General features: G+C 35.1%; 2 protein-coding genes across 2 annotated transcripts in view; both read right to left on the bottom strand.

The window, feature by feature from the left end:
• Positions 1-10526, bottom strand: part of LOC120419494 (uncharacterized) — a 140828-nt gene extending 130302 nt beyond the window's left edge. The window contains exon 1 of the mRNA XM_039582184.2: positions 9802-10526. The gene's annotated coding sequence lies outside the window, so the exon portion shown is untranslated. The remainder of the gene's footprint in view (positions 1-9801) is intronic.
• On the bottom strand, positions 2039-6539 carry LOC120419495 (uncharacterized). Its single transcript, XM_039582186.2, has 5 exons — positions 6152-6539; positions 5526-6094; positions 3116-3265; positions 2786-3049; positions 2039-2709 (listed from the first exon to the last, which is right to left on the bottom strand). The coding sequence occupies exons 1-5, from the start codon at positions 6230-6232 to the stop codon at positions 2607-2609; spliced, it is 1167 nt and encodes a 388-aa protein (XP_039438120.1). The 5' UTR covers positions 6233-6539; the 3' UTR covers positions 2039-2606.
• Positions 10527-16871: the final 6345 nt, after the last annotated feature.

Here is a 16871-nt window from a genome sequence, read left to right as displayed (position 1 = left end):
CCCCTTGTAGGGCATGCCCATAGGGGCATTCATGCCAAATATCAGCTCATTTGGTTGTAAACTGGCTGCGCGCATCAGGGTTAAAGTTTACATGGGAATTACTATGGGAAATTGGAACTTTTTGTTCAAACGCTCCTACAGGTCTGGGAAAATCACGCGCCAACTTCTGGTATGGTCAGGCCTATGGGGAATGGTCTGGAGAACACTTTTCCCGAAGAGAGCATATGGATTCGTTGTCCCTAGACCTGGCGCATCGGCAAACAATCCGATGTCTCCGGAATCAACGGTTTTCTCTCAAAAAGCATCAAATTTTCCTTAGCATGCTATGAAAGCTTGATGAACACCGCGACGCCATACGTCAGGCAGCTACCACGTGGTTGAAATATTTGCAAAAAAATAAAAATTTGCTATGCTAAGATTCGGAATTTGACTAAATAATATCAGGATTACTCGAAATGATCATTTCTAGTTAAAAAAAGGTTTGCAATTAAATATTTCAGCCGTTTCTCAGACCATTCCCCATAGGCCTGACCATACCAGAAGTTGGCGCGTGATTTTCCCAGACCTGTAGGAGCGTTTGAACAAAAAGTTCCAATTTCCCATAGTAATTCCCATGTAAACTTTAACCCTGATGCGCGCAGCCAGTTTACAACCAAATGAGCTGATATTTGGCATGAATGCCCTTATGGGCATGTCCTACAAGGGGAACCATACTAAAACTTGATCCGAGAACTTTTTGAAAAACGTACCCACCCTAGTATGTATGTATGTTCCCAAAATTCTTGCCAAGTTTTCTTAGCACTGGCTGAACCGAATTTGATCAAACCGGTTGCATTCGACTTGGTTTAGGGTCCCATACATCGCTATTGAATTGTTTGAAGTTTCGATAAGTAGTTCAAAAGTTATATATAAAAATGTGTTTTCACATATATCCGGATCTCACTTATATGGCTGAAAACTATGTCCGGATCCACTATCCAAACCATCGTTGGTTAGGTTATAGAAAAACCTTTCCAACCAGTCCAAAACATTGAAGATCTGGCAACCTTGTCTCGAGATATGCCCACTTAAGTCATATTTATGTACTATTTGGATGCCGGATCCCACTTAAATGTATGTAAACTATGTCCAGATCCACCATCCGACCCATCGTTGGTTAGGTAATCAAAAATCATTTCCAACGAGTCCAAAACATTGTAGATCTGGCAATCCTGTCGAGATATGGCCACTTAAGTGAAATTTATGTACATTTTTATTCCAGATCTAAAGTGTAGATGCAATTTGTGTCCAACCCCATCATATCACCCATTGTTGGTAATGAGTGAGGAAGGCTCCAACCACATAGGTGATTTAAGTTAGTTTTTCTCAATATTCATACTAAAAACATTTCTCCGAATGGAAATCGATTCCAAACGCCAACAACATCGCACCGATCGGAACAAATCCCATCGGGTGAAATTCAAGGAAAAGCTCATACCTCGTATCATCACGTCATGTCGCAACTTCCGAAAAGCCACCCCAAGTTCCATTTCGGAACAGGTAGATAAAATCGGATATTGCTTTCTGGCGTCGTAGTTGTACTACGAATCCCAACGAAAAAATCAAAACGTTATTCAGTCAGTCAGTCAGAATAATACCAACTTAGACATATGCACACTCCGTCTTCCGGCAGCGGAGGGGGTTTGATTTGATTGAGCAAAAGCGAACAGCATCATTTTTCGTGCGGGATTTCTTTTTTTCGGGCAGAGCAGCATCCATCACCGTGATTTGCTGAGGCAATTTGAATATTTGAAGGCTTACGGATTGTAGATAAGAAGATTTGATGCGAAATTTACTTGTGCAGATTTGCATAACGGTGGAGCCGCTTGGTGGTTGACCATCAGGGATGGGAATCGAACTCGAACAAGTACAACTCGGTTGGTTAATGCTAAACGAGCAAATAATGTAAACCATCATTTATGTAAGTCTCCGAAGGCGGTTAGCCAATGCAATGAGGATCTCACAATTGTGACAGTATGAGGAGGGAGAAACACACATCTCTTGTTATTCTCTATATTTACGACGTATGTAAATTTAGGTTTAATTTAATACAATTTGCATCTTTTCCGCTCCATGGCAGCGACAGAACCGGCAACATCAGCGCACACAACCTTCAACGTGTGCGGAGTTTGTGCTGTGGCCCCGGATGGTGTAGTCTGGTCTGGTTTGGTCTGGTGAAGACGAGGAGCATGTCTTCGCGGGGTTGTTTCCGGGAAGTAGCCATCAGATGGCGGCAGGGAAGGAAGTAAGATAAATTGTGTGCACCAGTTTGCTTCTTGTTCTTCTTCTTTTTCTTGCTTGAGCATGTTGATGCTTCCGGTGACCGAGCAGTGGTTTTGTTGCGAGGAGGGCAATGAATGAGAGAATATACCGACGTACACAGATAGATAAATACGGGAAAAGGCACTGACATAGAGACTCTTCCAGAGAGAGAGAGAGTGAGGACACGATAGGGGACGACCGGGAAGACATGCAATCTTCCGGCCGTGTGCCCTTCTTCATTAATTTGAAAATATATGTACTGTTGAGCGGGGGAAAAGTGGTTCAAGTCCAAGTCCACACACCAGCTAGTACACCCGCAGCCGGTTCCACTCGTCGAAGCCGGCGGAATGGCCCGCATTGCGGACCACGATTGATGTGCCGTCAAAGTGCATTCGACGTTCCTCGCGGCTGCAATCAAACACGACAGACAGATGGAAATCAAATTAACGTCCGGATGTGTGCCAAATTGCAAGAGAGTCCTTACCGCACAAACAGATGCGAAGTTTGACCCATCGAGGCGGTGCAGTGGATGTTGGGCGTCGTAATGGTGGCCGAACCGTTCGTCGGGCTCGTCCGGATGTTGCAACGGTTGTTCATGCGGGCCACCTTCACCAGGCCGTCCACAGTCTGCTGGATGCGGTACCCGTTCAGCTGGAACTGCTCCGTGCCGTCATCGTTGAGCCAAAAGTTTGCACCCTGGGCAATTGTCTCCGCCTCTGCGCAGAACTGGGCACCGACGCGGGCTCCACTGCAAAAAAAAAAGAGTCTTTAATAGCCAGGTCCTGTACTCCTGTCGGAAACCAGGTGCACTCACTTGAAAAACACCGGACTGATGTAGTCCGTGTTCAGGTCGATGTTAATCATGTCCGAGGTGGTGCGCGTTCCGGCCGCGTCGACCAGGTAGATCAGAGCGCAACCCTCGCTCGTCAGGCTGATGCCCTTTTGCCACATTTTTGCGTAACGACTGCAGTTGAAAACAAGTAAATTGCATTAGACTTTAAATTCAAAGTTTTTTTTTTGTAAATTTTAAAATTATAAAAAACTAAATTCTTAAAAAAAATAACATTTTTTTAAATTCCTAAAACTGCAAGAATTATTAAAATTCTGAAAAAAATAAAATTCTTCAAATTATTCAAATTTTTAAAATTATTAAAATTCAAAAAATTCTTAAAATTCTCAAAATTTTTAAAATTTTTATTTTTTTTTTATTTTAAAATTCTTAAAAAATTTAAAATTCTTAAAATTTTTAAAATTCTTAAAATTCTTAAAATTCTTAAAATTCTTAAAATTCTTAAAATTCTTAAAATTCTTAAAATTCTTAAAATTCTTAAAATTCTTAAAATTCTTAAAATTCTTAAAATTCTTAAAATTCTTAAAATTCTTAAAATTCTTAAAATTCTTAAAATTCTTAAAATTCTTAAAATTCTTAAAATTCTTAAAATTCTTAAAATTCTTAAAATTCTTAAAATTCTTAAAATTCTTAAAATTCTTAAAATTCTTAAAATTCTTAAAATTCTTAAAATTCTTAAAATTCTTAAAATTCTTAAAATTCTTAAAATTCTTAAAATTCTTAAAATTCTTAAAATTCTTAAAATTCTAAAAAATTCTAAAAATTCTAAAAAATTTTAAAATTCTTAAAATTCTTAAAATTCTTAAAATTCTTAAAATTCTTACAATTCTTAAAATTCTTAAAATTCTTAAAATTCTTAAAATTCTTAAAATTCTTAAAATTCTTAAAATTCTTAAAATTCTTAAAATTCTTAAAATTCTAAAAATTCTTAAAATTCTTAAAATTCTTAAAATTCTTAAAATTCTTAAAATTCTTAAAATTCTTAAAATTCTTAAAATTCTTAAAATTCTTAAAATTCTTAAAATTCTTAAAATTCTTAAAATTCTTAAAATTCTTAAAATTCTTAAAATTCTTAAAATTCTTAAAATTCTTAAAATTCTTAAAATTCTTAAAATTCTTAAAATTCTTAAAATTCTTAAAATTCTTAAAATTCTTAAAATTCTTAAAATTCTTAAAATTCTTAAAATTCTTAAAATTCTTAAAATTCTTAAAATTCTTAAAATTTTTAAAATTCTTAAAATTCTTAAAATTCTTAAAATTCTTAAAATTCTTAAAATTCTTAAAATTCTTAAAATTCTTAAAATTCTTAAAATTCTTAAAATTCTTAAAATTCTTAAAATTCTTAAAATTCTTAAAATTCTTAAAATTCTTAAAATTCTTAAAATTCTTAAAATTCTCAAATTCTTAAAATTCTTAAAATTCTTAAAATTCTTAAAATTCTTAAAATTCTTAAAATTCTTAAAATTCTTAAAATTCTAAAAATTCTTAAAATTCTTAAAATTCTTAAAATTCTTAAAATTCTTAAAATTCTTAAAATTCTTAAAATTCTTAAAATTCTTAAAATTCTTAAAATTCTTAAAATTCTTAAAATTCTTAAAATTCTTAAAATTCTTAAAATTCTTAAAATTCTTAAAATTCTTAAAATTCTTAAAATTCTTAAAATTCTTAAAATTCTTAAAATTCTTAAAATTCTTAAAATTCTTAAAATTCTTAAAATTCTTAAAATTCTTAAAATTCTTAAAATTCTTACAATTCTTAAAAATTTTAAAATTCTTAAAATTCTTAAAAATTTTAAAATTCTTAAAATTTTTAAAATTCTTAAAATTTTTAAAATTCTTAAAATTTTTAAAATTCTTAAAATTCTTAAAATTCTAAAAATTCTAAAAATTCTTAAAATTCTTAAAATTCTTAAAATTCTTAAAATTCTTAAAATTCTTAAAATTCTTAAAATTCTTAAAATTCTTAAAATTCTTAAAATTCTTAAAATTCTTAAAATTCTTAAAATTCTTAAAATTCTTAAAATTCTTAAAATTCTTAAAATTCTTAAAATTCTTAAAATTCTTAGAATTCTTAAAATTCTTAAAATTCTTAAAATTCTTAAAATTCTTAAAATTCTTAAAATTCTTAAATTTCTTAAAATTCCTAAATTTTTTAAAATTCTTTAAATTCTTAAAATTCCTAATTTTTTTTTAAATCCTTTAAATTCTTAAAATTGTTAAAAAATTAAATTTTTAAAATTCTGAAAAAAACTTAAATTTTCAAATTCCAAAAAAATAAAAATTCTTAAAACTCTAAAAAAATTAAGAATTCTTGAAATTTAAACAAATAAAAATTCTTAATTTTTTTAGAATCTAAAAAACACGATTCCACTCACATGTACGAATTGTTCCGGCGGCCATCGTACGCAACAATGTCCACCTTGGGCCCGTTTTGGAACACGATTCCGTTCGGGTGCTTCAGCGCCGACAGCGTCCCGTTGTGGGACAGCGCGATGGTCACGTGCTCCTGGCTGTTGATCAGCTTCAGCGACTTGTCGATGGTCATCTCGATGACGACGCCGTCCCGCAGCCGCAGCTGGATGATCCCGTTGGGCATGGCCACCGGACCGAACTGCTGGACCGGCGTCACCGCAAGCGAGTCGCAAGTCAGGTGCCGCGGAATCGATGGAATCAGCTGCTGTTGCTGGAGTTGGTGGTGGTGCTGCTGCTGCTGTTGGTAGTACTGGAACAGCTCGCTCGGAGTGGTGCTCCGGACGGCGACCTTCTGCTCCAACGGATGGCTCGAAATGCTACTCCAGATGCGGCTGTTGACCGGCAGTTCACCGATGTAACCGATCTCGGGCATGCTTTTGCCGCTGCGCATCCCGCCGGTGGCCTTCTGGCCAAGCGTTGAAGACACAAACGGTGCCGCGGCCACGTTCAACCGGGAGGACTGTGATTTGGCCTGGAACAAAGTCCGTCTTGAATCTTCCCACTAGAGCAAAAGTACAACGGAACCTACCTTTGTGAACGGACTTCGCTGAAACGTCGAATGCGGGTGGACCGCTTTGGCCACGTTCGTCGAACTGCTGGAGGACGCCATAGTGTTCGGAAGTTTGCTTCTCGAAATCGTCAAAAGTTGGCGTACAAAAGAAAAATTCACACACTTCTACTGCTTTTGCTCAAACACGGCACAATTTCACGCAATTTTACACTTTTTGTCACGCACTGTCTGTTGAAACAACTAAAATACTTTTCGCTTCTTCTACGGAAGAACCTGGTTCCGAGGACGGCGAGAGGACACACAAAAAATACACTTCACACTTGAGGAAAAAATTTGAAACCCGCGTGCTTCACTCGAACGACGCTCCAACTGGCTGGCCGTTGTTGACTCTGGTGGTCATAGCAACCGCGAACCTGCTCGTGGACACGCGCGCGGCCCGAGTCGCGAGCCGATGACCGCGTGGTTGCTAGGAGACGGCGTGGGCAGTCATGGCAAGCTGCGATGCGCGAGCGTGTGGGTGGCTTGCGCGTGGGTGGTGCGTTTAGTGGGGTGCGATAAGTCCTAGTGGGTGGGATGAACTCCAATTGGAATTTTGATGAAAGCTTGCAAAACTCTCACTGGTTTTTATGTCTGTTAGGGCAATGCAAATATAATTTCAACATTTTGTCTTTCCCTTCAAAATTTTATTAAAAAAATCAGGGGGCTAAACGTTTGATTTTTGATCGAAACAGAGACTTATGGTGTTTTTTTCTAAAAGGTCCAGTAAACCAAATTTTCAGTTTTCCTTTTTGGATGTTTTTTTAATACCCTTGACTCAAGCCGGTTTCAAAACAACCCAAAAAGCAAAAACAGGAAAAATTTGGATTATTGGACCTTTTCAAAACAAACTCCAGACTTGTACAATTGATCGTAAACTATTAACTTATTTTTAAATATAGGCTTTTTGAAGTTAGATCTATACTCAGGTGGTTGATTACTCAGACCGAAAAAAAAAGTTATAAGTTTAGGATTACAGATCGGTAAAAGACTTGGTTAAGGGGTAACATACATGTAAATCGGCAAAAATGTTAGAGGTTGGTTTAAGCACACTTAAACTTTTTTCAAAATCTGTAATACACATTTTCATCTATTAACAAAACAAATTTGAAGTCATTTGGTTGTATCATTGCCGAGATATAGCTATTTGAAGTTAGCAGTTTCAAAAAGCGGGTGCCATGATATCTCGTTCAAATCGGCTCAAAATTTTGGAGAAGACTCGTTAAACCGGTCCCGTGTGCATGACGAAGGCCGATTTTCAAAAAGTTTATTTAAAAAAAGATATTTTTTTTCAGTTTTCAATATAAAAAATCGCTAATTTTTGATTTCTGTATTTTTTTCAAAATATCAAAATGAGGCTTCGTCATGCACACGGAATATGTCTTGGGAGTCTTAACCCAAAATTTCTGCCAATTTGGTTCGTCCCATCTCGAGATATCGTGGCACCCGTAAATCAACTCGGTGTTTATAGAAAAACGCTCAGATATTTTGACAATTTGCTTTGCGCATGGCAAAATTAAGAGCTTAAATCGTCTCTAACTCAGTTAAATCATGAAATATCTTCATGAAACTTTCAGAAGTGATTGAAATTCATCTTTTAAGTTGATTTAATAAATGTTCTGTAATATGAATTTTTGTGATTTTCTACATGTATGGAACCCTTTAAGGAAGTAAAACTACCGGGATAAAAATCATTAGGTACTTTTTTAACAGTCAGTGGCATAAGTGCTATAATGTAGGGGAACTATACCCTTTTTCAGCCTATTTCTATTATCGGCCTATCAGCACTTTGAACATGAATTACAGCTTACATAAAGTGTTTTTGACTGTTCCAAAGTAATAAATAGCTCAAATAAAAGTGAGCAAGCAACCCTCCATTGTTGGTACATCTGAAATTGTTGATTTATTAGCGGAAAACGGCAAAAGTGATGAGAATTGGTTGAACGGCTTAGAGTGATTAAAATGGGTATATTTCCCCTATAAGGATGTTGAAAATATTTTTCGAAGTTTTTGTCAAGATTTTTGTCTCTGGCTTGTTATTTAATGTTTTTGATATTTTATATAAAAATTGCCGCAATGTCGTTTTTTTATCAAAAACTTTTTATTTGCTCTTGCAGAGCAATTCCTTAAAAGATGTCATTTTTTGTCCTCACAACATATCCAATAAAGTTTAAAAATAGTGTTTTTGAGTAATTCTTTTTGTAGTGACAAAAAATTAATATGCTGATTATTATCAGCAAAAAAAAAAATACCGTGTATCTTTATTTTTACAAAGTCTTTACTAATACTTACAACTTTGCCGAAGATACAAAATCAATCCAAAAAAAAATTGTTAGCGAGAGACAGATGATTGAATATTTACATGTCATTTTTGTATGTACAGGTGTCAAATTTGTACGGATAACTGTAGGGCCAAACCGATTACAAAAAATGTATTCTTTGGTCACAGGGAAGGTACCCACAAAGTTTCAGGCAGATAAAAAAATGCAAAAAATATCCGAAGGCTGAAATCGCACCTTTATTTTTGAAAAAAAAAACACAGTTGGAATAATAGATTTTTTTTTAATTTTAAATTTATACGAACACAAAACCTATTTAATTATTTAAACTGTAAGTTCATGCTTAAAAGATTTCAAACAATCACAAAAAAATGTAAATTATACTTTTTTTTATTGAGTAAACAACTTATCAAATCTGAAAAATGCAAATTACCGCATGAATAACTCATGTGGTCATTAACAATGAATTATTTATAAAAATATATATATTTTTAACTATTAAATATAAATAATTCGACTCGGTATTCAGCAAAACCGAACAGATATCAATCATGACCAATCGCTACAAAAAATAACAATGTTTTATTTAAAAGACTACAAGATTTGTATACCAAAAAATATTATTGCGAAAGTTTATTATTTTAAAGAGATCTTCACTGGAATTAATATGAATGACATTTTCAATAATGAAAATCTAGAGTTTTTTTTTTGAAAAGGTCCTATAAGCTATTGTCAACCTAACCTAACACAGTCCGATGAAAGCATGCTGGAAAGTCTCAGGGTTAAATTACGCCCCAAACACTTTTCTTGTCAATAGAAATTGTTGCAGTACATCCGTGAACACACGAAAAATCATTACAAAAATTAAAGCGGCCAGCCCTACTGCGTTGTGTTTACCGCAGAGAGGATTCTGAGAACGGACTACATTTCAAAGAATCTACAGGGGGGCAGGATACGTGGACATACCGTACAAAACGCTCCAGTTTGTAGGTCTAACTGTCGAAACTAAAATGGACTACTCCCACAATAAAAAAAAACTTTCTATAATTCTGTAATAAAAAAAAAACACCAAAACAACGCTGATCAAAACTCCCTTGTTCGATCACGTAGGTTTGTAAGTAAGCTTCCGCTGCGGCACGCAAGGAAACAGGCGCAAACGAAAGCTAATTTCCGCTTCCGCCGAAATGGCGATAAACATAAAACCAGCAAAGTGACTGTTCTTAAAGCAGAGTGAAGGGGGAGAAGGGGGCGTCAATTTAATCTCTTTAAATACGCGATGATTTGCAGGTTTTTTCGAGAAGGGATTTCGTCTGTGTGTTGTATTTTTGGGGCGGAAATTTTAAAGATACTTACATTTTCAGGAGCGGAAGGGTTAGGGAGTGGGCCCGACCTGTTACGGAGACGGGCTAGGGCACTCCTGAGACCTTCCGTACTGCTATCTTTGGCACCCCGTTCGAAAATATAACAACCGCAGAGTAACAGTTTGGCGCCTTCACGGGGAGGGCTGGTGGGGCCGGGCCACCAGACCTCTTCGTTGTCCTTTTCCTTTGTTTCTTCTTACTATCTATCTAACTCGCAATTCGTGCGAAACGACGCACGTGCCTCCCACACACGAGGTCGGAGGATGACCCCCCCTCCCAGGGGGGAGGTTTCGCTCAGAACAAAACAGCAATTACTTTTGCGTTTTGTGTTTCCGATCGACTCCGGCAAACTTTGTTTGAGCTTCTTTTCTACTTTCACTAAATAAATTTTCTTCGTGTTAGAAACTTTTCCCGACAATCAAACTTTGCAACATTTTTCTTCGTTTTTTGTGGGGAGATTTTTCTTTCCCATCCACCAGACACTTGAAACTTTAGCACTTTCTCATTTTCTTTTCAGCAGATAATTTACTCGATTTCAACTCTGTGCGAAATCGATTGAAGCTCACGTCACAACAAAGCACACCACAGACTCAAAACTTGAAGACATTTCACTGGCGCACTCTTCTACATTTCCTTAAAGAAAAAAAACGCAAATAAAAACAAACACACAATTTAAAGCGACCTCGACGTTAACGACCTAGAAAAAAAAGGTAGAAAAAGCACAAGTTTGTTTCTCACCCCGCCCCCCGTCGAGTGTTTTCCCCTTCTTTTGATCATTTGCTTTTCCGGGGTGGCGACGACGTCCTCGACCTTCCCTTAGCGAGTGAAACGGAGAGGAGCTTTTCCCGCGGCAAGTTCTATTGTTTCACTTTCCCGGTGGTGGTGGTGGGGGATTGCATCCTGTGCCAAGGAGATGGTGGCCTTTTGCTGGGAGGATGCAGCGGTGCTGGTGCTTGTTGTAGTAACTGTTATTATTTTTATTTGCGAAGCATTTTTTTTTTTGCTTGCTTGTTGTTGAAAACTTTGAGCTGAAATGGAAACGGAGAAAAGAGAAGGTTAATTTACAGTTTCAGGTGGAAATGGTTGGTTTTTGGTGGGGAGATTGCTGCATCTACTGTTTTTATTTGGCTAATGAAACTGCAAACGATGCTCTTTTACAATCAAAGGGATGTTCAAATATCACTTGATGGTACGTTTTTATTTAATATACTGTCACGAGTTCTAACTCAAATTCCAATATTTACCATCATTTGATCCTAAAGAGTAATAAAAAGTAAAGGTATAGGGCGTTTTATTTTTATCCAGGTTTATTTGGCTTTTTGCCGTAATTAACAAAAATATTATTACAGTTTTTTTTCTAATGGCCATGTACATTCAATAAACTATTCAAAATCAGTGGTATAAAGTTCATGTTTACATTTTTGATAAAAGGCAATACTTTGGGGCTCTCAACAAATTTTAATCTTAGGATCACAGATCAAAAATAGATGTAACATTTTTTTCAATTCATTAATATTTGCAATTTTGTAACACTGTATGAAACATTTTGTGATACTTTTTATTTCAAAACTTTAAAAATCCAGCATTTATTAATTTTTATTTCTGTAATTATTACACAAAAACTTTGACTAAGCCTTGCCATCATTAACATGATGTTCAACATGAGTTTTTCTTCAAAAAAAGAAAAAAAAATCAAAGATGATAAAGAAAACATGGCTCAATTATATTTTTTGTTGTATGCCTCTGGATTATTTAACTTCGGATAATCGAGTTTGAACAGTACAGTCAAAATAATTAAATTTGGGTTGCAATGCGTTTCCGTGAATTTATCTTCTTGTTTCACAAGCATTATTTAGATTGAAAATAAAAAACTGTTTTTTCATGTTTTTTCCAAACGCAGTTTTCAAATCAAATGATTAAGCAAAAAGTTTTATTTTCTTTCGTAGTCTTGCTTTCGAAAAACATATTTTTTGCATTTAAAAAAAATTGTCATTTTTGACCTTATTAAATTCCTCAAATTATGGACATTGGAAGGTTTGAAACTACCTTTTTTATTATTATTTATTATTACATATTACCTGAATTTAAAGTGTAATAGTGGCATTACAATGAAAAATTGGTAATTTTACACTTTTTTAGAGTAAAAATTACACATTTTTTCTGACATTTAAAGTTAACCCATTCTCACATGTAATATTACTATGATTTTTTACTGTGAATACTAAGAACTTTTGAAATGTTTTGAGATGTCTAATAAAGATATTTGTGTTAATTTTTTGCTTAAGTTATTTTAAGTTTTAAATTTTAAAGTTTAATCACTCACTGTTAATTAGTGTTCAAATAAAACTGTCATTTTTTTTATTGCTTAAAATTATTTGAGTAATCCTCTGGGACTTTGATAAATGATGAATATTCGTTTTTTTTTGTATTTGACTGAGTTTATAATACATCTTTAAATGCTTGTACAAGTTGTTTTAAAAAACCTTAAACTATTAGGACAGCATTCATTTTGTCATGAAATTAGGGTTTAAAATAATCCACCCGCAGAAAGTTTGATGTCGATAAGCAATTTTTTGTTCAATTTGGTGTCTTCGGTTGTACACAGAAAAAAAGTTAAATAATAAATGTTGTACCATAAGGTTTCATGATAAATCATGTAAATTTAAAAGTAAATTGCATGGAAATTTACATGAAATTATATGAAAAATTAAAATTTACATGTTTTTGGGCAGATTACATTGAATTTCAACATTAAATAAACTACATTTTCACTTGGTTTAACATGTTTGTTCTATGCAGCGATGGAATAATCATCATCAAATGAAAATCATTGGACGTTCATCAAGAGAAAAAATCCAAAGGGAGCATGGCTCTCCTCTCTCGCGCACGAAAGATCGGTAAAAGGAGTCTAAAAAAATCATCGTCTTGATTATTCGGCAGAACATCTTATTCACTACTACACTTGCAAGTGTAACGTCAAACGTCGAAAAACGACCTGTCACGTTTTGTAGATAGGCAATGTATGTAAACAAAGTGAAATAAATATTTTCAAGTGGTGCTGACAAGGAAATTCACAAAAAATCATCAGCAGATTGATTTTCTTGAAGAATTTCGGGAGCGATTTTCTTTTGCGTGATTTGCCTCCCCTCTCTTTCGCGGGTGAAGAAAGTTCGCTAGCGAAATTGATTTTTTTGCGATTATTCCATCCCTGGTTCTATGTAAGTAAGGTAAGGTAAAAACAAGGAAAAAAATGGTTACACTGCCCATATTCGCATAAATGTCCCAAATGCAAAAACAGCAAGCTGGGGAAAACGCAAGGTCAGTTTTTCATTTCATTAAACACTTTATAAAAAAAACAAATTTTTGTTTATTATTTATTTTGGATGTGTTAAGCTGACCGCAAATGTCATTAGATTATAGTTAGATTAGATTTGCCCATGTCAGGAATTTAAAAAAAAAATTGGGTTTTGCAAACTTTTATATCAAGGTGGAACATATTTTGACTACATTTTTGGATTGAAAATTGAATTTGAAATCGAAAAGTATTTGACAGTACTTTGATAAAGTGCACTGCAAGATAACCTAACAAATTTTTTTTCATTAAATTTACTTTTTTACCTGTGTAGTAGGCCGTCCCAAAAAAAATGAAAAGTTGTCAAATCTTCGGTGCTCACCCCTAGAATGATAGATTAGGATGTCAGGAACAATGTTTTCATACAACAAAAAAATCCCAAAAATGGTTTACAACTCGCGCGCGGAGCTTGAATGAAAAATGTGCATTTTTCGAGTATTTTTCAGAAATGCGCGTAACAATCATACTAAAGTCATTCAAATTTGGTCGCCTTGGGCTTCAAGTTATAGTTTAATGTCCCCTGAACAAATTCCTGTACAGACATAGTCCATAAAAGCTTGTGTTTGGGCATGGCAGGGCGTTTTAGGGAGAAAAATTTGTATTTTTTAGCCAAAAAATTTCAAAAATCACTCCCCAAAACGAGCCAAAAAATTTTGCAGCCAAAACTAATGCTTTCAGCTTATAGGAAATTTTACGGAGATCATTTTGCTTTTTTTTAACATTTAATTTATATCCACGCAAAGCCGAGATATTTGCATTTTAGTGAACAAAAAGTGACGAATTTTCAAAATTCTTGGTATATAAGCGTTTTAAGCATAAAAGATTGGCTACTATGATTGCAAACGAGAAGGCATATATTTTGGATATATTTATTTTGTTCACTCAAAAACGATATTTTTTAATAACATTTCAAGAAAAAACATGAGATTTTCTCACAATGTGACGTAAACGACAAATAATCATAAATCAAAATTAATTTTATTAAAGTTCATATCTCCAAGCTGTGAACGTGGTTTTTTTTTGTATGTACATTCGAATGAAACAAATTTATTTATAAAAAAACTTATTTTTTCAAAAAAGTTACCCATTAGAGCTTTATTTGTTCATATCGAGAAGAGCACAGAGCAGTACTTATAAATATGTCTTTTTAGAAAAGTTAAAGTTTGATACCTGGGTCAAAAACCCATATAATCATAATCATATCCATTCACATTTTTTTCAATACATAAATGCTCCACGCCAACTCCACGAATCTTCTCTTAACCCTTAAAAATAAAAATAAAATAAAATAAAACAGGAAGCAAAGCGAGTTTGAAAAAGGCTTAAATAGTGTTCAAAACAACACGCCATTACACCCTAATTTAAAATAATTCCCCAAACCCACAAATGCGAGGTAATTCCGTCACGCAACGCCGACACATCGTTGTGATTTACAGCTTAGCGTGCTTGTTCTGTAACAGCTCCTTCCCTGATCAACCCTTACTTTGCCGAGCCCGAGATACTATCGCCAGGCACCATCCACTATAGTGATTAGATTTAATTTATTAATTATAGGTTGCCGGCCGTGGTCGGTCGTCCGGTTTGAACTTTCTTGAAAGACCCCTCGTTTACAATCACTTCCTAATTTAATTAATGGAGTCTCCTTCTACTAACTTTCTTTTTGTGTGTTTTTTCTTTCTTCTTTATGGGAAAGAATCCTTTCGCGACCTCTGCATAACAATTAAGCAGATTAAAGTTTCGCCCAGTTCAAAGTTGACGGTTTCACCGTCAAACAACGGAAATCACGACCGCGTGGGGGAGTCCAAGTTGCCCGCGGAGGACCCACAATTTGCAAGCTTTATTTATACTTTGGCGCTGATGCTGGCGGAATTTAAATATCATTTTTTCTATTTACATTTCCCTATAAATTTCCCCGCTTGTTGGAGCTAATAACCGTAAATATTATTTGCAACACTTGCTCCGTGGGTTGAGGGTTCGGGTCGGGTCGCTCGCATTTCTTCCTTATCGGACCAGACCCCGGAAAATGGAGCGAACTTTTGCCTGGCATCATCACAAAGTGAATAAATAAATGCAACCTCTTCTCGTGCTGACCGAAGGAAAGCAAACTTTGCATTCAGGGGTAGAAAGTGCGCTTTTCGAATGTGAAAATAAAATTGAATTTCAAACTTATTTTTGAGGATTTTTTGTAAAGAAAATAACAAAAAATCACATCTAGAGTAGAAATTGGATATGTTGGCATTTTTCAAGGAAACCCCTACCAAAATAGGTGAATTGCTCATTCCGTTTTCACCGTTTAACCTCCACCGGAGTGAGCGATTACGGTGGGGGTCGGACAGAGGTTGCTATTTGCGTGAAATGCAAGTACCCTTTACCAGTGGAAAGCGGCCATCGTCCTTAAAGGATTTGAACGTTCCTATTGTCTTTATAAATTATGATGCTATAAATATTAACGGTACTCACGAAAAGATTTTTAACCTGCTTACCCCTATTTGAAGGGAGCAACCAACTTGGAAAAAAGTTGAATTGCTCTTTAGATTTTTTTAATCATATAATTAGGACGTTCCAGTCGCAAATTTTCTGGTCGCTCAAACTTAAAGTTAAAAAAACGACATCCTGTGATAAAAGTTGGTCCTTTCCGAGAAACGTATAATATCCTTTGTTGACGGTGTGGCAGAAGCATCAAATATGTCCCCTTCTGGGAATCACTTGGTTTGCTAACTTTTGGGACTCGGGGACTCACGGCATATCATCGTCACCTCCCACGCGGTCCAGTGCAGGTGGAAAAGTTGGGGAAAATATACAAAATAGTAGGCGAATGGGCACATATTTTCACAGAATTTAAACAGTCTTTTTTCACAACAATCATCAGTTACTAAAGACAGCATTGCGTAAAAATGTGTATACTGTTTTAAAAATAGGTACAACTACCCTAATTGCTGTTGTTGGGTCTATGGCCAGAGTAAAGAATAAAGTTAAACTGCTTCATTTTTGCCAACGCTTTGTGTGACCGACCCAGGAAAATTTTCCGATGTTGGGTTGTTGTGAAATATTCAGTCGTTCAAAAGTGTTCACCTGTGCAGCGTGCACTTTCAGGGGAATAATTTATGTAAAGTTTGAAAGTTTGTTTGCATTGTTTTACATGTTATGTATGATAAGATGATAGGATTTTTAAAAGGGGCAAAAGCCAGTCTGTCCTGTCCAGCGATGGAATAATCGCAAAGAAATCATTTTCGCTTACGAGCTTTCTTCACCCGCGAAAGAGAGAGGAGGCAAATCACGCAAAAGAAAATCGCTCCCGAACTTCTCCAAAAAAATCAATCTGTTGATGATTTTTTGTGCATTTCCTTGTCAGCATCACTTAAAATCTAGATTAAATTTTCAAAAGGTCCTATCTGCATAGGAAACCCATGAGGGATAGGTTGTTTTGAAAATTTAATCTAGAAATGATTTATTTTGCTTTGTTTACACACATTGTCTATCTACAAAAATATGACAGGTCATTTTTCGTGTGACGTTACACTTGCAAGTGTGTGTGTGTGCGTGTGTGGTCCAATCCAATACACGCTGGCCGGCAGCGAAATTGTGGGAAAGTATAATTTGTATCAGACTTGGGTTATGCTGATACAGCTTATCTCAGTCCCGGGTATTAGGTGGTGACAGCCCTCGCGCTGCTTCCAATATCCCAGCGATTCTCAACCTTCTTCTAGGCC

Source organism: Culex pipiens, chromosome 3 (genome assembly GCF_016801865.2).
Source record: "Culex pipiens pallens isolate TS chromosome 3, TS_CPP_V2, whole genome shotgun sequence".
Lineage (NCBI taxonomy): Eukaryota > Metazoa > Arthropoda > Insecta > Diptera > Culicidae > Culex > Culex pipiens.
Note: the sequence above shows the minus strand (reverse complement) of the source record. Positions and strands in the feature narration are given on the sequence as shown.